The 25,500-nt window shown below is 50.2% G+C and overlaps 1 protein-coding gene across 1 annotated transcript in view; it reads right to left on the bottom strand.

The window, feature by feature from the left end:
- utp20 (UTP20 small subunit processome component) overlaps positions 1 to 25,500 on the bottom strand; it is a 206,642-nt gene that overhangs the window by 178,741 nt on the left and 2,401 nt on the right. Inside the window, 7 exon segments of the mRNA XM_072484851.1 lie at positions 1,774 to 1,929; positions 16,755 to 16,892; positions 17,437 to 17,518; positions 18,658 to 18,846; positions 20,187 to 20,319; positions 21,152 to 21,218; positions 23,486 to 23,566. Coding sequence (XP_072340952.1) covers positions 1,774 to 1,929; positions 16,755 to 16,892; positions 17,437 to 17,518; positions 18,658 to 18,846; positions 20,187 to 20,319; positions 21,152 to 21,218; positions 23,486 to 23,566 — 846 coding nt within the window.

The following is a 25,500-nucleotide window of genomic DNA, read 5'->3' as shown; positions in this document are numbered from 1 at the left end:
GCAGGGAATCGAACCTGGGACCCTGGTGCTGTGAAGCCACAGTGCTATTCATTTGTGCTACCGTGCTGCCCACACATGATAATGACCAGATAGCCCATTCTCGATAGGTTGATTGAGGGATAAATATTGGCCAGGACACCACGGCGAAGTGCAGTGGAATCTTTTACGTCCATAGAATCCCTATAGTGCAGAAGGTCATTTGGCCCAAGACGTCTGCACCGACCCTCTGAAAGAGCACTCTACCTAGGTCCACACCCCCGCCCTATCCCCGCACATTGATTTTTAAAAAAATGAATTTAGAGTACCCAATTCATTATTTTCCAATTAAGGGGAAATTTAGCGCAGCCAATTCATCTACCCTGAACATCTTTTGTGGGTTGTGGAGGTGAGACACAGACAGTGACCCGGGGCCAAGATCGAACCCGGGTCCTCGCCGCTGTGAGGCAGCAATGCTAACCATTTCACCACCATGCTGCGCCTACTCCGAACATTGATCATAGCTGATCTACCTAACCTGCACATCTTTGGACACTAAGGGGCAATTTCACATGGCCAGACCATCTAACCTACACATCTTTGGACTGTGGGAGGAAACTGGAGCACTCGGAGGAAACCCACGCAGACATGGGGAGAACAGACAATCACCCAAGGCCAGAATCAAACCTGGGTCCCTGGTGCTGTTTGGCAGCAGTGCTAACCACTGTGCCACCCACCTAAAAGGATAGAAGGGAACTTGATTTCATGTCCCACCTGAAATCCAGCACCTTGGAAAGTGCAGCACTCACTTGGTACTGCACTGGGATGGTCAGATTGTTTTTATTCAAATAACTATCTAATAATCCAATGTGCAGGGATATGGGGAAAGGGCAGGGGAATGGCACAAAGCCATGGTGTTCGTTTGGAGAGCGAGTGCAGCCACAATGGGCTAAATGGCCTCGTTCTGTGCTGGAACAATTCTGTGATATATAACACATTTTACAATCAGAAGTTACCTGCTGTGGGACTTGAGCACACATTTGTAATTTGTAATGAAGTACTAAAGCCATCAACAAAAAAATACCTCCCTGACACAAGAGTCAGTATAATTGCACTCCTTGACTAACCTTAGCAACCTTAGCACATTTGGAAAAGGCATTTCACAGATCCTGACTCAGTCTGAAAAGCAGTGCAATTAAACTCAGTGACTTTCTTCAGTTTTTACTTTGAAGCAATTTGACACTCTTAAAGAGTCATTGCAACAGAATACATTATGTGATCATAGAACAGAAGAATACCTTTCAGCAACTTGATTCTGTTTCACCAAGTTCAATCACGGACAATCTCTAGCCTAACTTCATTTACCCACATTGGTTCCGCAACGATAAACACCCTTGCGCAACAAAACTCTATCCATCTTGGTTTCATGAATTTTCAAATGACCCCAGTTTCTTTGAGAGAATATTCGATATTTCCAATAACCTTGGTGCGAAAAATTGTTGCCCAAAATCACCTCTGAAAAGCCTAGCTCTAATTTTCATCTTCTGGCACCTTGTTCTGGGCTTAGAAGAAATAGTTTCTCTCTATTTACCTGATCAATTATTTTAATCATAATAAGCTAATCAATTAGATCATCCCCTCAAATGAAAGTATGCCAGGCTTATACAGCCTGTCTCATAATTTAAGCTTTTAAAACCTTTGCCTCTTTGTAGTCCTTATTAAACAATGCATCAAGTATGCTGTCATGAGCAATGCCACCGGAGGTTTTCTAGAACGTTTCAATACCAATAAACTTACTCGTAAGCAGCTCCAGATTACATCAAAGTGTTCCTTGTCGACGTAGGCTGCACAAGACTTGGCCATTTGACCAACTGCTTTCCCAACAATATCCCATGGTAGCACAACATCCGGCTCTGTGACAGGCCCCAATTTCTGTAAGACAACAGGGAAAACCTGCAAAACAGGAAACAGATCTTTACAGCTCTCAACGTCAGATCATTTTCTCTTTTCTAAATGAATAAAACTGCAAGTTAATGCTCATAGTCTTTCCCATGAAAGAAGCCTGCACAATCCTCTGATAAGATTCTACACAGAATTTTGGGTTTATAGTCACCATTGTTTTCTTACATACACGTATTCATTTTTCTAACATATTTACACATACACCAGGCAAGGACAACAGATGCAGAGGATCAGCACCCAGAAGCCACACACCGTCGTGACTTGGAAAAATATCGTCATTCATTCACTATCGTGGGTCAAAGTCTTGGAACTATCCCCCTAACAGCACTGTGTTCATACATAGTCTGCAGCAGTCCAAGGCAGCAGCAGCTCACCACACCTCTGAGGGCACTTAGAGATGGGCAATAAATACTGGCCTAGCCAGTGACATCCACATCCTGTGAAAGGATAAAATAAACTATGGGTGACACAGACAAACGTCAATTCATTCAAGCTGACTCAGCTGACGGCGTGACACTTAACTGCTAATCACCTGAAGCCTGAATAGGGCCTCAATAAGTGTTGATAAATTTAGAAGCTAAACGCAAAGACGACTCATCACAGCACTCTATATAAAAAAAGGGACTGTTTTAAGCACTCACAGTTAGCACACTCGCAGTTGGAAGAGAACTCGTTCTGAATGGGACAGTCCGAGTGAGTATATTTGGGAATTTGGAGCAAAGTGGGAGTTCAGTGCAAAGGGGAAAAGAGGAGCTCTTTTGCTTTTCTCTTTCTATCTTTTTCACCCTTCAGAAAGCGGTACTTGGTGAGTGCTGTGAAACAGCAGCAGGAGAACAAACAGGCAACCGCGAGGTCACAAGAAACAGGTAATTTGATTGACCGGTAAGTGTTCAGTGCCAGGAGCAGTGTGTGAAAGACCTGCACCAAGAATAAGGGAAAGTTAGGGACTAATATAGTACGGTGATACAAGTAGTCCAAAATAGAATAGAGTTGTTTTTTAAAAATAGGTTTATTCAAGTTTTCCAACAAAATTTTTGACAACCCCCTCCCCACCCCCAATAACAGAAGATAAAAGAAACGCAAACACAACAATTAAACATTGTACATTGTACAAAACATTTACATTGGGTTTCCCCATGTACAATAGCCCCCCCATATGACATTTAAAGGTACTCGTAGGGAACCCCCCCCCCCGCCCACCCCCATCAGAACCCCCCCACCCTAGGGTTGCTGCTGCTGCTGACCTTCTAACGCTCCGTGAGATAGTCTAGGAACGGTTGCCACCGCCTGAAGAACCCCTGCACAAACCCTCGTAAGGCAAACTTTATCCTCTCCAGCTTAATGAACTTTGCCATGTCATTTATCCAGGCTTCCACACGGGAGGCTTCGCATCCTTCCATAATAACAAGATCCTCCGCCGGGCTACCAGGGACGCAAAGGCCAGGATACCGGCCTATTTCGCCTCCTGCACTCCCGGCTCGTCCGTTACCCCAAATAATGCCAACCCCCAACTCGGCTTGACCTGGACTTTCACCACCTTGAACATAGTCCTCGCAAGACCCCTCCAGTGCCGGGCACGACCAGAACATGTGGACGTGATTTGCCGGACTCCCCGAGCACCTCCCACACTCCAAAGAACCTACTCATCCTCGCCCCTGTCATAAGCGCTCTGTGAACAACCTTGAATTGTATTAGGCTGAGCCTGGCGCAAGAGGAGGAAGAATTAACCCTACTCAGGGCAACAGCCCACAGACCCTCATCTATCTCCTCCCCAAGCTCCTCCTCCCACTTGCCCTTTAACTCCTCTACCGCAGCCTCCTCCTCTTCTTTCAGCTCCTGGTAGATCGCCGAGACCCTGCCCTCTCCAACCCATACACCCGAAATCACCCTGTCCTGGGTCCCCTGTGCCGGGAGCAGCGGGAATTCCCTCACTTGCCGTCTCACAAACGCCCTCACTTGCATATACCTAAAAGCATTTCCCGGGGGTAACCCAAACTTCTCCTCCAGCGCCCCTAGGCTCGCAATCATCCCATCTATGAACAGGTCCCCTATTCTCCTAATCCCTGCCCGATGCCAGCTCCGAAATCCCCCATTCATCCTTCCCGGGACGAACCGATGATTCCCCCGAATCGGGGACCCAACCGAGGCTCCCACCTCGCCCCGGTGTCGCCTCCTCTGCCCCCAGATCTTCAGCGTTGCCACCACCACCGGACTCGTGGTGTACCTTGTCGGCGAGAGCGGCAGCGGTGCCGTCGCCAGCGCCCTCAGGCTCGTGCCCACACAGGACGCCATCTCCAACCTCTTCCACGCCGCCCCCACTCCCTCCATTACCCACTTACGGATCATCGCCACATTGGCTGCCCAATAGTATCCGCACAAATTCGGCAGAGCCGGCCCCCCCCCCCCCCCCCCCCCTGTCCCTACCCCTCTTTACTCTCGGGATCTTATTTTCCCACACAAAACCCATGATGCTCCTGCTTACCCGTTTGAAAAAGGCCTTGGAAATCATAATGGGAAGGCACTGGAACACAAAGAGGAACCTCGGGAGGATCACCATTTTAACCGACTGCACCCTGCCCGCCAGCGAGAGTGGCAGCACATCCCATCTTTTAAAATCCTCCTCCATCTGCTCCACCAACCGCAAATTGAGTTTGTGCAGGGCCCCCCAACTCCTGGATCCCCAAGTCCCCGCCTGCATGCTCCCCAATCCTTTAACCAGCTCCTCCAGCCCTATTGGCGCCCCTAAACCAGCCACCTCCTGCTTCTCCACCCTTGGGAACCTCAGCTGATCCAAGAATCGTCGCATCCTCCCCCGCTGGGGGCTCAGATCTGTACAGATCCCCATAGAAGTCCCTAAATACCTTGTTTATTCTCACCGCACTCCGCACCGTATTCCCCCCTCTATCCTTAATTCCACCTATCTCCCTCGCTGCCTCCCTCTTATGAAGCTGTTGTGCCAGCATTCGACTCGCCTTCTCCCCATACTCATACATCGCCCCCTTCGCTTTCCTCCACTGTGCCTCTGCTTTCCCCGTGGTCAACAGGTCAAACTCCGTCTGGAGATTCTGTCGCTTCCTGAGTAGCCCCTCCTCGGGGGCCTCTGCATATCTCCTGTCCACCCTTAAAATCTCCCCCACCAACCTCTCCCTCTCCTCTCTCTTCTCCCTGTGGGCCCTAATGGAGATTAGCTCTCCCCTAACCACCACCTTCAGCGCTTCCCAGACTACCCCCACCTGCACCTCCCCTCGTCATTGGCCTCCAAATATCTTTCAATGCACCCCCGCACCCGCCCACACACCTCCTCATCCGCCAACAGTCCCACATCCAGGCGCCACAACGGACGTTGGTCCCTCTCCTCCCCCAACTCCAGCTCCACCCAATGCGGGGCGTGGTCTGAGATGGCTATGGCCGAGTACTCCGTTCCCTCCACTTTTGGGATTAGCGCCCTGCTCAGAATAAAAAAATCTATCCGGGAGTAGGCTCTATGGACGTGGGAAAAGAATGAAAATTCCCTGGCCTGCGGCCTGGCAAACCTCCATGGGTCCACCCCTCCCATCTGGTCCATAAATCCCCTAAGCACCCTGGCCGCAGCCGGCCTCTTACCCGTCCTGGACCTAGAGCGATCCAATGCTGGGTCCAGCACCGTGTTGAAATTCCCCCCATTATCAAGCTTCCTACCTCCAGGTCCGGAATCCGACCCAGCATGCGCTTCATAAATCCGGCATCATCCCAATTTGGAGCATATACATTTACCAGTACCATCCGCACCCCCTGCAGCCTACCACTCACCATCACATATCGACCTCCACTATCCACTACAATATTCATTGCCTCAAACGACACGCGCTTCCCCACTGTTCTTCACATCCAGTCCCGAATGGAACACCTGTCCTACCCATCTCTTTCTCAGTGTAACCTGATCTGCCACCTTCAAATGTGTCTCCTGAAGCATAACCACGTCTGCCTTCGGTCCCTTTAAGTGCGCGAACACCCGGGCCCTCTTGACCGGCCCGTTCAGGTCCCTCACATTCTAAGTTATCAGCCGGATTGGGGGGCTGCTCTACTCCCCACCCCGCCGACAAGCCATCTCCTTTTCTAGGCCAGCCACGTGCCCGCGCCGCCCGCACCCTCCAGTCCCCCAGACGGCGGGCCCCCGCCCCGACCACCTCTCCTACTTCCAGCTCCCCTTTGGCCAATGCAGCAGCAACCCTACCCCCCCCCCCCTTTAGCCCCCCCGCTAGATCCACATCTAGCCCATTTGATCCCCTCATAACACTCCCGGAAGTCAGCTGCCATTCCCGCCTCTCCCGCCATTCCATCAACCCCCTTCAGTGTGAGAATCCCCCCTCCCCCTGCCTGGCAGTCAGTGTGCGCCCCCCTCCAGCAGCACCCACACCCCCGACACCCGTCCTTCTCTAGCACGGGAAAAAGCCCGCGCTTTCCTGATCCGGCCCCGCCCCCTCTGGCGCAGCTCCTTTTGCAGCCTTACCCCAATTCCCCTCCCCGGGCCTCCACTCCCCCTCTTCCCTCATGGGGGTCTGCCCCTCCAGCGCCGACGCACACACTCTCCCACAGTCTCCCCAGCAAGTCCCTTCACCCATCCCCACCCAGCACCCAAACAAAAAGAACATTCCCCAAACGAGCAAACATCCCCCCACGACAAACCCTCAATCTGAGTCCAACTTTTCAGTCCGCATGAAGCTCCATGCCTCATCAGGCGTTTCGAAGTAGTGGTGTCGATCCTGGAACGTGACCCACAGTCGCGCTGGCTGCAGCATACCGAACGTCACCCCCTTTCGATGGAGCACCGCCTTGGCGCGATTAAAACCAGCTCTTTTCTTAGCCACCTCTGCACTCCAGTCCTGGTAGATTTGGATCTCCGTATTCTCCCACCTACTGCTCTGCGCTTTCTTGGCCCATCTCAGGACACACTCTCTGTCCATAAAGCGGTGAAACCTCACCACTACAGCCCTTGGCGGCTCGTTGGCCTTGGGTCTCCTTGCTAGGACCCGGTGAGTCCCATCTAGCTCCAGAGGCCTCGGGAAGGCTCCCGCGCCCATCAGTGAATTGAGCATCGTGCTCACATATGCCCCGACATCGGGCCCCTCCACTCCCTCAGGGAGACCCAGAATCCAAAGATTCTTCCTCCTCGACCTATTCTCCAGGTCCTCAAATCTTTCCGCCCACCTCTTGTGCAGCACCTCGTGCGCCTCCACCTTCACTGCCAGGCCCAAGATCTCGTCCTCGTTCTCCGAGGTTTTTTGCCGCACCACTCAAATCGGGCCTTCTGGGTCTCCACTAGCTTCTCAATCGCCGCCTTCATTGGCGCCAACATTTCGGTCTTCAGCTCCTCAAAGCAGCGTCTAAGAAACCCCTGCTGCTCCTGTGACCACTGCGCCCATGCTGCTTGGTCGCCACCCGCCGCCATCTTGTTTTTCCTCCCTCTCACTTTTCGCTGCTCCAAGATCACTTTTTTTCACCGCTCCACTCCTAGTCCAATCCATATACAGCCGGGGGGACCTTGCTGTCACCTTCCCACACTGGAAGCCGTCGAACAATTGCCGTTGGGGCTCCTCTAGAGAGCCCAAAAGTCCGTTCTCGGCGGGAGCTGCCGAACGTGCGATCTACCTAGGCATAGCCGCAACCGGAAGTCCCAAAATAGAATAGAGTTAACACAAGAGAAGCATCCCAGGGTTTAAAACAGTGCACAACTTGATTATTTAATAAAATATAAAAGATCAGGAATAAATAATTTAAGTAATTAATTAATTTAAACACATTATGGGTGGTAGGACAGGTTTTGTGTCAATGCTGCAGCATGTAGGAGCAGTAATCGTTTGCGGTTTGAGGAGCTTCCATTCAGACTGATTGAGCTGGAGGTTGAGCTGCAGACACTGCGACACATCAGGTAGGGAGGGAGTTACTTGGTCACTTTGTTCCAGGAGGTGATCACGCCCTTGAGGATAGGATAGGATATTCTGAGAGGCGGCACGGTGGCACAGTGATTAGCTCTACTGCCTCATGGTGCCAAGGTTCGTTCCCACCCCCAGATCACTGTCCGTGTGGAGTTTGCACATTCTCCCTGAGTCTGCGTGGGTCTCACCCACACAACCCAAAAATGTGCAGGGTAGGTGGATTGGCCATGTTAAATTGCCTCTTAATTGGAAAAATCTAAATAAATAAAAGGATAGGAATTTCTGGTTTGGAAAGTGGTCAGGAACAAGAGGGCGTGACTGCAGCTGAGGCAGGTCAGGGGACCCAGAAAGCAGGAGTGTCAGCCTCTGCAATTGTCCAACAGGGTGAAGGTTCTTTCAGCTTGTTTAGATGAGAGTGTGGGGGACTGCAGAGTCGATGAGCTGACTGACCATGGCACCGAGGTGCAGGAAACCATGCAGGTGGGGGGGGTGGGAGCACACAAGATTGTCATGGCAGTAGGGACAGTATAGTGAGGGAGGCGGACATTGTTTATTGTAGCAAGGAGTGAGAGTCCAAGCGGCTGTGTTGCCTGCCCTGTGCCAGGGTTTGGGACATCTGCTCTGGGCTGGGGAGGAACTTGCAGTGGGAGGGGGAGGATACTATTGTCATGGTCCCTGTAGGTACCACAACATAGGCAGAACAAGGAAAAATATTCTGTGTACAGTTTGAGGAGCTCGGCACTAAATTGAACAACAGAACCTCCAAGGTTATAATCTCAGGATTATTACCTGGGCCACATGCAGAGCATTGGGTACATAAAATTAGAGAGATGAATGCGTGGATTAAAGACTGGGGTGGGAACTTCCGGTTGCGGCGATGTGGAGCTAAGCTGCACGTATCGGCAGCTCCCGCGAAAACGGACTTTCGGGCTCTTTTTAAGAGCCCCAACGGAACTTTTGTTTGAGCAAACCCGGTGTGGGGTGAAGAAATAAGGAGTCCCCCCCCCCAGTGTGCAGGAAAAAGATCGGTGGCGGAGGCCAGATTTCAGAGGATCCTCGCGGGCAGCAGCAGAGGAAAAAAAGAAGGAAGAAACAAGATGGCGGCGGAGAGAGGCCCGATGATATGGGGGCCGGATCAGGAGGAATTCCTCAGAAGGTGTGTGGAAGAACTAAAGAAGGAGGTGCTGGCCCCGTTGTTGCTGACAATCGATGGGCTCAAAGAAACGCAAAAGGCCCAGGAGATAGAGCTCAGTGTGGTGACGGGGAAGGTAACTGAAAACGAGGGTGTGATTTTGGGCCTAGCAGTCAAAACGGAGATGCACGAGGCGCTACACAAGAGGTGTATTCAGAGACTCGAAGTCCTGGAAAATAGATCAAGGAGGAAGAACCTCCGGATTCTGGGTCTCCCCGAGTGACTGGAGGGAGCCGACGGTGGGGCCTATGTGAGCACAATGCTCCATTCGTTAATGGGAGCTGAGGCCCCCCCGGGCCCCCTGGAGGTGGAAGGGGCTCATCGGGTACACGCGAGGAGACCAAAGGCGGGAGAACCACCAAGGGCGATGGTTGTGAGATTTCACCGCTTCAATGACAGAGAGGCTGTTTTGAGCTGGGCCAAGGAGGTACGGAGCAGTAGGTGGGAGAATGCGGTGATTCGAGTGTATCAGGACTGGAGCGCGGAGGTGGCGAGAAGGAGAGCGAGTTTCAATCGAGCCAAAGAGGTGTTTCATAAGAAAAAAGTAAAGTTCGGGATGCTACAGCCGGCGCGACTATGGGTCACGTACCGTGATAGACAGTATTACTTTGAAACGTCGGAAGAAGCATGGACCTTCATCCAAAAAGAGAAACTGGACGAGAACTGAGGGACTAATGTTGGGGGGGAAATGACAATGCTGATGTATGGAAATGGAAATTGGGGAAGGGGAGGTTCACGGTATCGGGACAATCTTTGACGGGGGGGGGACACGACACTGAGAAATGTGGGTGCCGGTGGGGAAAAAGGGACCTAGGTGGGGGATGGGGAATGGGAATGGGGCTGTAGGGAGAGCTGCGCCATAGGAGGCGGGACGGTTCTAGGAAAGCGCGTTTTTTCCCGCGCAAGAGAGATGATGGCAGGAAATTAGGCGCAAGGAGGATGGGAGTTCCACACACGGGGGGGTCAAGGAGAGAGCAGGGGAAGCCGGGGTCAGTTGGAGTCAGCTGACTTTCGGAAGCAATATGGGGGGAGTAACCATGCTAGATGGGGATCTAAGGGGGGGGGGGGGAGAACTGGGCTGCTGCTGCTGAGATCGAGAGGGAGCTGGTAAGAGAAGAGGTGGTCGGGGTGGGAGTGCGCCGCCTGGGGGACTGGCGGGTGCGCGGAACCTGGATGGGGGACTGGCCCAGAGTGGGGGATGGCTAGTCGGCGGGGGGGGGGAACTGGGTTGCTGCTGCTGAGATCGAGAGGGAGCTGGTAAGAGAAGAGGTGGTCGGGGTGGGAGTGCGCCGCCTGGGGGACTGGCGGGTGCGCCGAACCTGGATGGGGGACTGGCCCAGAGTGAGTGGCGAGCAGCCCCCCAATCCGGCTGATCACGTGGAACGTGAGAGGCCTAAATGGGACCAAATGGGGGGAGTGGATCCATGGAGATTTGCTAAACCGCTGGCCAAGGAGTTCTCCTTTTTCTCCCATGTCCACAAGGTATACTCTCGGATAGATTTCTTTGTGTTGAGTAGGTCACTGATTTTGAGGGTGGAAGGAACGGAGTACTCGGCCATAGCCGTCTCAGACCATGCCCCGCACTGGGTGGATCTGGAACTAGGAGAGGAGAGGGTACAGCGCCCACTCTGGCGACTGGATGTGGGATTATTGGCGGATGAGGGAGTCTGTGGAAGGGTGCGGGGATGTATCGAAAGGTACCTGGAGGCCAATGATGATGGCGAGGTCCAGGTGGGGGTAGTATGGGAAGCGCTGAAGGCGGTGGTTAGGGGAGAGCTGATCTCCATTAGGACCTACAAGGGGAAAAAAGAGGCCAAAGAGAGGGAGAGATTACTGGGGGAGATTTTGAGTGTGGATAAAAGATGTGCGGAGGCCCCGGACGAAGGACTATATAGGGAGAGGCGAAGACTCCAGACGGAGTTTGACCTGCTGACCACAGGGAAGGCAGAGGCACAGTGGAGGAAGGCACAGGGGATGAGATACGAATATGGGGAAAAGGCGAGTCGGCTGCTGGCCCACCAACTTCGTAAGAGGATAGTGGCGAGGGAAATAGGGGGAGTTAGGGACGAAACGGGAACTACGGTGCGGAGTGTAGGGAAGGTAAACGAGGTGTTTAAGACCTTCTATGAGAGGGTATATAGGTCCCAACCCCCGGAGGGAAAAGAGCGGATGCAGCAGTTTCTGGGCCAACTAAAGTTCCCGAAGGTGGAGGAGCAGGAGGTGGCAGGCCTGGGAGCGTCAATCGGGTTGGACGAGGTGGTTAAAGGACTGGGGACCATGCAGGCAGGGAAGGCCCCGGGACCAGATGGGTTTCCGGTGGAAATATGCGGATTTGCTGGCCTCGCTGCTGGCAAGAACCTTTAACGAGGCCAGAGAAGGGGGGACTTTACCCCCGACAATGTCGGAGGTGATGATATCATTAATCCTGAAGCGAGATAAAGATTCGCTGCAATGCGGGTCCTATAGGCCTATCTCGCTCCTGAATGTGGACGCCAAGCTGCTGGCAAAGGTGCTGACAATGAGGATAGAGGATTGTGTCCCGGGGGTGGTGCATGAAGACCAGACAGGGTTTGTAAAAGGGAGACAATTGAACGTTAATGTGCGACGGCTATTGGGGGTGATAATGATGCCCCCAGAAGAGGGGGAGACAGAGATAGTGGCAGCGATGGATGCAGAGAAAGCATTTGATAGGGTAGAGTGGGAGTACCTATGGGAGGTGCTGAAGAGGTTTGGGTTCGGGGAGGGGTTTGACAGTTGGGTCAAACTCCTCTATGGGGCCCCAGTGGCAAGTGTAGTCACAAATCGGCAAAGATCGGGGTATTTTCGATTACAGAGGGGAACAAGGCAGGGGTGCCCTCTGTCCCCGTTACTGTTCGCGCTGGCAATTGAACCACTGGCCATAGCGCTGAGAGACTCTAGGAAATGGAGGGGGGTGGTTAGAGGGGGAGAGGAGCACCGAGGTGTCACTCTACGCAGATGACTTACTGCTGTATGTGGCGGATCCAGTGGGGGGGGATGAGAGAAGTTATGCAGATATTGAGGGAGTTTGGAGATTTTTCGGGATATAGGCTTAACGTGGGAAAGAGTGAGCTCTTCGTAATACACCCCGGGGACCAGAGTAGAGGGATAGATGGCCTGCCGTTAAGGAGAGCGGAAAGGAACTTCCGATATTTGGGGATCCAGATAGCCAGGAGCTGGGGAACTTTACATAAACTCAATCTGACTCGGCCGGTGGAGCAGATGGAAGAGGATTTCAAAAGGTGGGATATGCTGCCGCTGTCACTGGCGGGCAGAGTGCAGGCAGTCAAGATGATGGTCCTCCCGAGGTTCCTATTTGTGTTCCAATGTCTCCCCATCTTGATCACTAAGGCCTTTTTCAAGAAAATAGATAGGAGCATTACGAGCTTCGTGTGGGCAGGGAAGGCCCCAAGGGTAAGGAGGGGGTTCCTGCAGCAGAGCAGGGACAGAGGGGGACTGGCAATGCCGAATTTGGGCGATTATTACGGGGCCGCCAATGTGGCGATGATCCGCAAGTGGATGATAGAGGGAGAGGGGGGCGGCGTGGAAGAGGTTGGAGATGGCGTCCTGTAAAGGAACAAGCTTAAAAGCGCTGGTGACGGCGCCGCTGCCGCTCTCCCCGAAAAGGTTTACCACAAATCCAGTGGCGGCGGCAACGTTAAGTATCTGGGGGCAATGGAGGCGACAGAAGGGTGTGTTGGGAGCCTTGGTGTGGTCCCCGATCAGGAACCACCATAGGTTTGCCCCAGGAAGGATGGACGGAGGGTTCCAGAGCTGGCACCGGGCAGGAATTAGGAGAGTGGGAGACTTGTTTATAGACGGGACGTTCGCGAGCTTGAGAGCGCTAGAGGAAAAGTATGAGCTGCCTCCAGGGAATGGCTTTAGGTATATGCAGGTGAGGGCGTTTACGAGACAACAGGTGAGGGAATTCCCACTGCTCCCGTCACAGGGGATTCAGGATAGAGTGCTTTCGGGGGTGTGGGTCGGGGAGGGCAAAGTGTCCGAAGTATATCGGGAGACGAGAGAAGAGGGGGAGGATCTGGTAGAGGAGCTGAAAGGAAAATGGGAAGAAGAGCTCGGGGAGGAGATTGAGGAGGGTACGTGGGCTGATGCCCTAAGTAGGGTAAATTCCTCTTCCTCGTGTGCCAGGCTTAGCCTGATCCAATTTAAGGTGCTACATAGAGCACACATAACGGGAGCGAGGTTGAGCAGTTTCTTCGGAATGGAGGACAGGTGCGGGAGGTGCGGGGGAAGCCCAGCGAACCACACACATATGTTTTGGTCGTGTCCAGCACTGGAGGGGTATTGGAGGGGACTGGCAAGAGTAATCTCGAAGGTGGTGAAGGTCCGGGTCAAACCAGGCTGGGGGTTAGCTATATTTGGGGTGGCGGACGAGCCGGGAGTGCAGGAGGCGAAAGAGGCCGATATTTTGGCCTTTGCGTCCCTGGTAGCCCGGCGTAGGATTTTACTCATGTGGAAGGCAGCGAAACCCCCCCCGGCGTGGAGGCCTGGATAGACGATATGGCAGGGTTCATAAAACTGGAACAGGTGAAGTTTGCGCTGAGAGGGTCGGCTCAGGGGTTCTCCAGGCGGTGGCAACCGTTCCTTGACTATCTAGCGGAACGTTAGGGGAAAATAGATCACCAGCAGCAGCAACCCAGAAAAAAAAAAAGGGGGGGGCAACTTGAACTTGTTTTGTTCTAGTTGAGGGGGGTGGGGGAGCACTATTTTTGTTACGTTGTTAGTTCACTACTTTATTTAAAGAATGTTATCTATTAGTTATTGTGTTATTGTTTTTGTTTTGTAAGGTGGAAAAATTGTGTTTGAAAACTTTAATAAAATATATATTTTTAAAAAAGACTGGGGTGGGAAAGCGGATTTCAGTTTGTGGGGCACTGGCATTGGTACTGGTGAAACTGGGGGATGTGCCACTGGGGTGGCCTACAATTGAACGTGCTGGAACCAGTGTTCTTGCAAACCGCTTAACTAGGGGAGTAGAGAGGGCTTTAAACTAAAGTGAGAGGGGTGGATGGTTCTGGAGAGGGGATAGGAAGGCTTACAACACAACATATGGCACCATTTAGATAATGATACCCAGAGTGTAACAGGAAGGAGCAGTGTACAACCATTAAAGAAAAACTGCAATAGAATCAAAAGGCAGGGGGGTGGAAAACACAAAATGGTAATAAAGACAAAAACTTTATGGTTCTTTACTTAAATGCACGTTCAACACAAAATAAATGAATTAACAGCACAAATTGAGGTTAGTGAGTAGTTACAAGGAGGTCAAAGGTGCGAACTAAATATTCAGGGATATATGACTTTTCAGAAGGACAGGCAAGAAGGAAAGGGAGATGGGGTAGCTTTGTTAGTATGAGATGGAATAAGCATAATAGCAAGAAATGATCTTGGTTCGGAAGATGGAAAATCCATCCGGGTGGAAGAAATAACAAGGAGAAGAAAACACGAGTGGGAGTAGCCTACGGGCCCCCAATAGTAACTGTACTGTAGGACAGAGCATAAATCAGCAAAATGAGGTAATGTAAAAAAGGCAATCACGTGGGACTTTACTCGTCATGTAGGTTGGGAAAACCATCTGGCAAAAGTAGCCAGGAGTAAGAATTCATAAGGGTATATTCGGGACAGTTTCCTAGAAGAATATGTTGTGGATCCAAGGGAATGGAATATAAAAATAGGGAAGTCTTGTTAAAACTATTATCAAGATCCCAGACCAAACCCCAACAGTTACTAGGATACAGGACAGAAACCCCAATATTCTATTTAATTTGTGAGGAAAGGATACTTCATTCCAAGAGTGACTCCACGCACAAATAGGGATATGGTATATTAAGACAAACAATATTACTAACACAATATTAAACTAACTTCAACATCATACAAGAAATATCTTACAATTACCAGGTAAATAATGCTTAACAATAAAATGAAACGCTAACTCCTAATTGCTATCTTTTTATCAAGTAAATCCATCTCAGGTCAAAACCCACTTTTAAATACAGTTAGCAAACACTTGCTGTATAGAGATGTCTTGGATAAATTGCTTTGAGAGAGAGATCCTTCAGGAAACAGCCTGCAGATTCTTGCCTGTGTTCTTCCCAGCATTTGGCAAAATGCTCCTGTTCGGTTCACAGTAAAATCTAAACTAAAAATTCAACACCTGACTGCTCAACCTCTGGCTCCTCCCATTAACTACATCATCTCTATCCCACCAACTGGGTTGTGACCATCTTACTAAGGCTAAACACAATGGGCGCGATCTAATGGCCACGCCAGTGGGACGGCAAGAGGTCAGGATGACACAAAGAGTCAACAGCAGAATATAGACCGATTAATCCAAACTTGGCAGATGGAACATCATATAGGTAAATGCGAAGTTTTGCACTTTGGTAGGGAGAATAAAGGAGCTGAATGTTACTTAATTGGAGAAAAACTGCAGAAATTTGCATTATGGGAATCAAGATTTGTGGGGGTAAAGCGGTAAAGTGGAGTTGAATATTATCACATTAGATCAGTCATGAATGGCAGAGCAGACCCAATGGGCTGAATGGTCTACTTCTGCTCCTATGTTTTATAACTCATTTGCTAGATTTGCAAATTTTGAAATCACAATTGTGTTACAGTTTAATCATTTAAAGACATATGTATTGGTTTAGATCCTCACGTCCATCCAAATTCTCCATGTGAAGAGAATTCATTTTCCATTGTAAAATTCCAACCAGTTCCCTAATGGCCCTTTAGAAAAGGAAACCTGTAGTCCTTACCCAGCCTGAGCCTATATGTGACTCCAGTCCCACATCAACATGGTTAGCGCTTAACTGCGCTATGTTGTCAATGGTATGTTAATTGTATCAAGGCTAAGATACAAGGACGAAGGGCACTTTCCCACCGACCCCCCCCCCCCGCAACCCAAAATGATATTTAAATTTGATTTTGTAAGTTTCATTTGACATTTTGATATCTTTTTGTTGCAGTGCCCCGCCATGGGCGTCACCCTTGATTAATTTATTATAGAGTACAAAGAAAGACGTCACCCCCAAAATTAGATTTTAATGAGAGTTTATAAGCTTCCTATGAAATTTTGATTTTTTTTTTTTTCCTGTTTGTCCCGTCAGGGCTGTTACTCCTTTTCATTTTTGATCTTTTGCTGAATGTATTGATTTTTGTTTTCCTTTTCATTTTTGATCTTTTGCTGAATGTATTGATTTTTGTTTTCGCAGAGTATAAAGACAAACTTGTGCCCCCCCCCCCCCCCCCCCCACAACCCCTCATGATATTTCAATTTAATTTGGCACGCTTCCATTATTCAAGATGGATACAAAGGATGTCATGTTGCTGTTTATAGGGGCTATTCTTTAACAATTGGTTTATTTGTTTATTGTACATTCAAAATAGTATGAAGGAAAACTTGTAGGATACTGGGTCTTAGTAGGGAGGATGCTGCATTCTGCAAATAACCAAGTACCAAGAAATAGATTGCCATCTCGTTCCAGACTTGGGATCCATTTCACACCCCGTGACTCAGCAAACCATGCCAGCATTGCCACCAATGCCCCCTGAAGAGGCCCAGCTAACCCCTCAGTGGTTGAGTCCCAATGCCCTTAAAAGCAGCACGAAGATTAAGCAATAAATAAGGCCTTGCCATTGGCATTCTGGAATAATTAAAGCATTACTTTGGCAGCACATGAGTGGAAGGTATTTTGGACTCCTCTGCACACATCGAAAAGCAGCTGTCCCACACCCTCAGCCTTCTCGGAGTGCTGCTCCAGGTCAGCAAACATGAAGTTGAAAAGGGCATTGTGATCAGGAGCCTGCATATACATAAAAAGGAACCAACTGTTACAAGAAGAAACAAAAACCTTCATCAATACAGTTCAATGGAAAAAAGGCTTTAAAAATCCCGCTGCACTTTCTTTCTTCAATATGGTAAGAACACAATTTACAAGTTTGCATTTATATAGGGACTTTAACATGGCAAAAGATCCCGAGATGCTTCACAGGAGTGTTGGCAGGCAAACGCTGACACTGAGCCACAGAGGGGATATTAGGACAGGTGACCAAAAGTTTGGTCAGAAACGTATGTTTTAAGGAGTCTTACAGGAGATGTAGGAGGAAGTTCAAAACTCGGATGGCAAGATGGTTAAAGATAATACACTGGAGTTTATTCTTCATTCACTTATGAGATTTTGGTTACATAGACAAACTGCATAATGTATTCCTCCGCTCATTTATTCATATTTTATATCCACACACATTTCACACACGCAAAAGCACCAAATACAGTTAACAATTGGGGTCCCGGCAGTTGAAGGCACACGCTAATCCCAGGAGTGAATCATATGAAAATAAACTCACCTTTCTCATCAAGAAAGCAAAACTTTCAGCTGCAAAACATCTGATGTGTTCCTTATTATGGCCCAAAAGTGAACTGTACAAGCTTAAAAACGAAGAGAGAAATTATATTACCTGCAATAAACAACCTGACAATTGCTATTTCGTACTTTGTCACAAAATATTTTCCTCCTTAACCAATGTCCCAAAACGGATGGCGTGGTCACTCTGAACGTGGCCATGCTGTGTGCAAGCTGCCTGATTAGCTTCCGTACATTACAACCATGTCTCCACTTTATCTAGTTTTTTTCATTGGCTGTAGAGAACTCTTGGGCATTCTGAACCTGCTGAATAGTTTCAAGTTTGTTCTTCTATTATGATTGATGAGACCAAACACTTTTCATTCTCATAGTCTGGACAAACTTCTGACTCTCCAATTTATCAGTTCCTTGTATCAGTTTATTACATATGGTGCAATGGACAGACCTATGATTTGCTGTTTACCCAAATATATTGTTTGCCATCTGAAAAGTGATGTGTTGCCTGTGACAGAGAAAGATATTCTGTCATTGCACTGCTAAAAAAAAAAATCACCCAGTCCACTAACTAAATATCCCCCCCCCCACCACCACTGGTGCACAGTGTCAGCCGTGTGTACCATCTACAAGATGCACTACAACAACCAACAACTCACCAAGGATGCTCATGGAGCACATTCCGTACCCATGACTGCTACCATCTAGAAGGACAAGGACAACAGACACATTGGAACCCCACCACCTGCAAGTTCTCTCCAGGCCACTCGGCATCCTGACTTGGAAATGTATCGCTGTTCCTTCATTGTTGCTAGGTCAAAATCCTGGAACGCCCTCCCTAACAGCACTGTGGATGTACCTACACCATAAGGGCTGCAAGGAGTTAAGGCAGCTCACCATCACCATCTGAAGGGTAATTAGGGATGGGCAATAAATGCTGACAGAGCCAGCAATGGCTACATCCCATGAACGAATAAATAAAAGAAGTCTCATGGTGCAAAACATTCAACTATTTATCAAAGCAGAATGTGTATATCTCAAAACATGTTAGCGTAAAACAGGTATTGAATATAAGTCAGTGCCGACTACTCTGTTTTCAACCTCTTTATTTAAGTAGAGAATGACAGATCCTGCATAAAAATGAAAAACTTCACTAGTTGAGGCTAAACGAAGGGTATTTAATAGTCTGAAGAGAAAAATGAATGCACACCTGTAAATGTCCGTTATGTCCTTCACCATAAGTCTCCAGAGGTGTTTGTAGAGGTAGGAGAGGCACGTGAAGGACCACTCTAACAGCTCTGTGTCTTGAGTGTTCAGCAGGGAGGTTATAATTACAAAGAAGTCTCTGAAGTGAGGATAGAAATCCCTCTGCAGATCTCTGGCTAGCTGTACCACCAGGCTGTAGTATAGAAACAGTGAACAGCAAACATCACACCACCACTACCGTACAATTATAGAGTACTTCTATCATAGTAAAAACAGCCCAAAGCACTTTATAGTAAGCATTAACAACCCTTGACACAGAGTCACATAAAGTGATATTAAGGCACGTGACCAAAAGCTCAGCCAAAAAAGTGGCTGATCTTCTAACTCAACTCCATCCTCCTGCACTATCGGCTTGATTCCCTTCGTATCCAAAACATTGATCAATTTCTGTCTTGAATATACTCAACGCACATCTGACAACGGCAGAAATCAGGAATGTTCAATTGGTCAGAATTGGAGGCAGAGATCTCAGAGGGTTGTGGAGATGGAGGAGGTTACAGAGATAGGGGGGAGCCATGGAGGGGATTGAACAGAAGAATTAATATTTTAAAAATCATGAGCAAAAACCAATGTAGATCAGTAAACATAGGTGACATTGAGTGAGTGAGACTTGGTGCTGATGCACACACCTTTATTCATGGAACGTACATGCTTGAAACAATTCTATGTCAACACAAGCACTGCTTGTACAAGGGTTCAACATGGGGTCACCAGCCAGAGGCAGCGCCGCACCAACAGAGGTGCAGCACTGAAGCCACGCAGCACCAACAGAGGTGCAGCTGTGCCGTACAGCCAGAGGTGCAGCACTGAAGCCATGCCACACTGCCAGAGGTGCAGTGCCGCATCACCAGAGGGACAGCACTGAGGTTGTGCCACACTGCCAGAGATGATGCATTTCAGAGAAGACATTAAACTTGTTCAGGTGGATATAATTGACCCCCCAAGGCATCATTCAAAAATAAAAGGCAAGAAAGTTCTCCCTGGTGTCCTGGACAGTATTCATTTCTCAACTAACATCATTAATGCAGGTAATCTGGCCATTACCATGGGAGTGTTGTGGGGCTTGCTATGCACAGTTTATTACTAGATAATTACCTTGGAAAAGTAAGTAAAGTAACCATAGTCCCAGGTGACCAGAGTCTGCTTTCCCCTTTGAGGGGTACAGGTGGTGATTTAACCTGAGGATCACCACACCTCAGGCAAGGGGTAAGGTTGAGAAGGTGGGTCTTCATGAATAACCTTAGCTGGTACGGAAATTGAACTTGGCCTTCCTCTGCATCACAAACTAGCTGTCCAACCAACTGAGCTAAACTGGCCCCTATATTACCTTATATAAGTTTCAGTTGATCCTCTTCCATTTGGTTATCCACTCGCAACATTATATGAGAGATACAATATCACCACAGTGTGTCTAAGGTTGGTGACACTGTACACTTTCATTGAGGGGAAAAGTTAATCTGTTCAGATCCTTACTCAAGCAAAGGCTGATAGGCCAGGCTGTTCTTGATTTGAAGGTGGTTTTTCAAGCTTTCCACAACTGCATTCTGATGATATACCAGCTGATTAAAAGACTGGGTTCTTCCATACACCTCTTTGTGAAATGTAACTGCAAAGAGAAACACAGGTTAGGATGCAGTCATCAAGTTACAGATTTTGATTCTTTCTCAGAGCTTTTCATCAGTTTGGCTCAGTCGTGGTATCAAGCCCCACTCCACAGGTTGAGGACATGAGAGGCATCATCCTCCGGGGTGGGCCAGCAAACCAGTCTGCCTCTTCAGGCAGCTGTTAATAGAACCCATAACCCTAGTTGGAGGAGGAGTAGGGAGCCTTCCCACTGTCCGTGACAACATCCTTCCATCAACCAACAGAATCAGATTAGCCACTGCTGGGTGCAAAACAGCTGCCTCTTAACCAACATAACAGTGTTTGCCCTTCAGAGCAAGTCACTGAGTAGAATGCACTTCAGGACATTAATGGCAGATATGATAAATTACAATCTCCCTCCCTTTATACTAAAGTTTAATTTACTTCCAGCCCATGCCAAGATACCCAAATTAATGTAGCCCCAGACAAGAATTAAATCTTCCCTGCGGTGACATGTTGGGCCTTTATACGAATCTAATCAGTTTCACAGGAGGCGACCAATCAGGCCGATGCCTATATTAGCTCTTTGAAATAGCAATGCCCATTAATTGGAACAGGTTCACCATTCCTGGTGTTTGTCCCACTTCTCTGCTCCTTCCCCACAGCCCTGAAGATATTTCTTTTCAAGAACTTATCCATTCCTCAGCACATCAGCTAGCTCAGTGCATCAGATTGGTTTACAAGATTATCCTGACCAATTGGGGTGAAAACTGGTGAAAGGTTATTTCCATATTTCACGGAAAAGGTTCACACAGATGTTTGCAGTTTAAATGTGCAATTGAAGCAAGCCATACCAAAGTATTCCGTGCAATTCAGGTCTCTCCATTTCTCCAACCCTTCATAAAAATAGGTTTCGACCTCCTAAGAAGAGAAGTGCAGAATTTTACTTTCACGTGCAGTAGAGTACAGTTTGTAACCACAAACACAACGAACAGACCAGAGTCACAATTCTGTCAACATACTGTAGAGCAGGAGGAAACAAACGGCACAGCCTCCAGCCCTCTATATCTGACCCACTAGCCCAGGTAACTGTGCCCTGTGCTCATATCTCTCTCACTGGTCTGCTGTCTGTTCTGTCTGAATCTGATCATTTGGAAAGAGTCAGTCATAGCGTTGTATTCTTCATGGTGGAAAAATTCCAAATCAAAACCACAGTGGCGTTGGCATCATCAGGCCGGCACAGTGATTAGCGCTCCTGCCTCACAGCGCCAGGAACCTGGGTTCAATTCTAGCCTCGGGTGAGTGTGTGGAACATAACATAGAACATTACAGCGCAGTACAGGCCCTTCGGCCCTCAATGTTGCGCCGACCCGTGACTCAAACCACTCTAAAGCCCATCTACACTATTCCCTTATCGTCCATATGTCTATCCAATGACCATTTGAATGCCCTTAATGTTGGCGAGTCCACTACTGTTGCAGGCAGGGCATTCCATTCCCTTACTACTCTCTGAGTAAAGAACCTACCTCTGACATCTGTCTTATATCTATCTCCCCTCAACTTAAACCTATGCCCCCTCGTGCTAGACATCACCATCATTCTCAAACTATTGTGGCAAAACATTACAGTAGACTTAATAAAGTTTACTTTCTTGTAGAGCATGTAGATGAAATTGTCTGGCCTCCTACTCAGTATGCAAGTTCTCCCAGTGTCTGCATGGGTTTCCTCTGGGTGCTCCAGTTTCCTCCCACAGTCCAAAGATGTGCAGGTTAGGTGGATTGCCTATGCTAAATTGCCTTAGTGTCCAAAATTAGGTGGGTTATTCAGTTATTGGGATAGGGTGGGGCCTCCTTCTGCACTGTAGTGATTCTATTCTATCAGCTATCTGGGATTTAACAGGGTAGATATTGCAGCTTGCTGTGTAGCTGCCAAGTAGAAAATGCTTAACTAACTGTTTCAGACAAAATTACTCTCTGTGCCATCAAGTTGCAAATTAAAGTGTTTTTTGTTAAATGCACAGCCACTGGATTAACAAAGCATTAGGGCATTGACAGAGATCAAGATAGCAGCATGGAACAAACTTGCACTGAAACTCAATATGAAGTTGCGTTCCCAACATCAACCATGGCTCAGCTGGAAAGCAATCTTACCCAAGTCAAAAGCTTGTAGATTCAAGTCTCACTCCAGGATTTGAGCGCATAAATCGAGGTTGGCACTCCCACAGTATTGTCAGAGATGCCAACTTTTGGATGCAATGTTTAATTGAGACCCTGTCAGGCTTCTCAGGGAGGTGTAAATGATCCCGTGGCACTATTTTGCAGAAGAGCAGCAAAGCTCTCCCATCTCCTGACCCATACCAAATATCACTAAACCCGATCATCAGATTATCACATTGTTCTTTGTGGAATCTTGCTGTGCAGATTTGTTGGCACGTTTTCCACTATTACAACATAGGCTGCATGTAGAAAATAATTAAATGGCAATTAATTGCTTCAGGACATTTTAATAACAGGGAGATGTGATGACACTGGAAAGGGTACAGAAGAGATTTACCACAGCAATGCCTGGGCTGGAGAGTTTTAGCTAAGAAGAGAGAGTGGATAGACTGGGATTGTTTACCTTGGAGGAGAGGAGACTGAAGGGGGACACGATTGAAATGTATAAAATTATGAGGGGCATAGAAATTTCATACTTAGATACAAAGTATTACAGTTTGCTCACTTCATTGTCCACTGAGGCAGTAAGGCTGACGTTTACAAAACATTGAGAGTTTATTTACAGAAGGACTTAAATAAGAACACCACACTTTTACAAAGCAACACTAGTTACTTTAATTTAAGGAACATAGAAAAACTAAAACAAGGCATTGCACAAGAGCACAATTTTATAAAAAACGATCAGTGTTCAGATTACAGCAACTACAAAAGTCACTCAGTCCATCAGAACATTGCAAACATTTCAGATCTGCTTCCATTTCCCCTTTACTCTGTCTTGCATCTCCTTTTTTAAATCCTTATCCAATGTTTCAAGCTTTTTCTCAATATCCCTTGCAGTGAACACATCTTTGATGTGAAAGTTTTAAATCCCCCTTCATGTTTCCAGTGTTTCTCCAGCTTTTGTAACATTTGAGGAAGACTTTTGAAATGTATTCATTATCAAAAGGCCGTGCGGTCCATCAGTCTCTTTACCTCAGCATAGCTCCCAGTTCTATCAATCCGGTGGATTATATCGATATTCACATTCGCCAATCGTTCAGAGAAGGTGAGAAACTGTAAAAACAGAAAGGTTAATCTCAGATATCTCAAACACAGCACCCCAGCCAGAATCATTGCACACAAGGCGAAAGCACAGAGAGAGGCACGGATGGACACGGGATGGGGCGGGGGAACAGACAGGGGGGCCGCAAGGACAGACACGTGGCGGGAGATCGCACGGACGGTCAAGGAACGGGGAAGCGCACGGGTGTGGAAACAGGGGACGGACGCGGGGAGACACGACACAGACACGGGACGGGAAGGCGGGGACGGACACGGGACGGGGAGCGGACGTACACGGGACAGGGGAGGCGCGGACGGACATGGGACAACACAGGAAGGGGGCGGAAGGACACGGGACGCAGGGGCAGACGGACACCAGACGGGGGGAGCGGACGGACACCAGACGGGGGGAGCGGACGGACACCAGACGGGGGGAGCGGACGGACACCAGACGGGGGGATCGGACGGACACCAGACGGGGGGAGCGGACGGACACCAGACGGGGGGAGCGGACGGACACCAGACGGGGGGAGCGGACGGACACCAGACGGGGGGAGCGGACGGACACCAGACGGGGGGAGCGGACGGACACCAGACGGGGGGAGCGGACGGACACCAGACGGGGGGAGCGGACGGACACCAGACGGGGGGAGCGGACGGACGCCAGACGGGGGGAGCGGACGGACGCCAGACGGGGGGAGCGGACGGACACGAGACGGGGGGAGCGGACGGACACGAGACGGGGGGAGCGGACGGACACCAGACGGGGGGAGCGGACGGACACCAGACGGGGGGAGCGGACGGACACCAGACGGGGGGAGCGGACGGACACCAGGCGGGGGGAGCGGACGGACACCAGGCGGGGGGAGCGGACGGACACCAGGCGGGGGGAGCGGACGGACACGAGGCGGGGGGAGCGGACGGACACGAGGCGGGGGGGAGCGGACGGACACGAGGCGGGGGGAGCGGACGGACACGAGGCGGGGGGAGCGGACGGACACGAGGCGGGGGGAGCGGACGGACACGAGGCGGGGGGAGCGGACGGACACGAGGCGGGGGGAGCGGACGGACACGAGGCGGGGGGAGCGGACGGACACGAGGCGGGGGGAGCGGACGGACACGAGACGGGGGGAGCGGACGGACACGAGACGGGGGGAGCGGACGGACACGAGACGGGGGGAGCGGACGGACACGAGACGGGGGGAGCGGACGGACACGAGACGGGGGGAGCGGACGGACACGAGACGGGGGGAGCGGACGGACACGAGACGGGGGGAGCGGACGGACACGAGACGGGGGGAGCGGACGGACACGAGACGGGGGGAGCGGACGGACACGAGACGGGGGGAGCGGACGGACACGAGACGGGGGGAGCGGACGGACACGAGACGGGGGGAGCGGACGGACACGAGACGGGGGGAGCGGACGGACACGAGACGGGGGGAGCGGACGGACACGAGACGGGGGGAGCGGACGGACACGAGACGGGGGGAGCGGACGGACACGAGACGGGGGGAGCGGACGGACACGAGACGGGGGGAGCGGACGGACACGAGACGGGGGGAGCGGACGGACACGAGACGGGGGGAGCGGACGGACACGAGACGGGGGGAGCGGACGGACACGAGACGGGGGGAGCGGACGGACACGAGACGGGGGGAGCGGACGGACACGAGACGGGGGGAGCGGACGGACACGAGACGGGGGGAGCGGACGGACACGAGACGGGGGGAGCGGACGGACACGAGACGGGGGGAGCGGACGGACACGAGACGGGGGGAGCGGACGGACACGAGACGGGGGGAGCGGACGGACACGAGACGGGGGGAGCGGACGGACACGAGACGGGGGGAGCGGACGGACACGAGACGGGGGAGCGGACGGACACGAGACGGGGGGAGCGGACGGACACGAGACGGGGGGAGCGGACGGACACGAGACGGGGG

The sequence above is a fragment of the Scyliorhinus torazame genome, chromosome 19 (assembly GCF_047496885.1).
Source record: "Scyliorhinus torazame isolate Kashiwa2021f chromosome 19, sScyTor2.1, whole genome shotgun sequence".
Lineage (NCBI taxonomy): Eukaryota > Metazoa > Chordata > Chondrichthyes > Carcharhiniformes > Scyliorhinidae > Scyliorhinus > Scyliorhinus torazame.
Note: the sequence above shows the minus strand (reverse complement) of the source record. Positions and strands in the feature narration are given on the sequence as shown.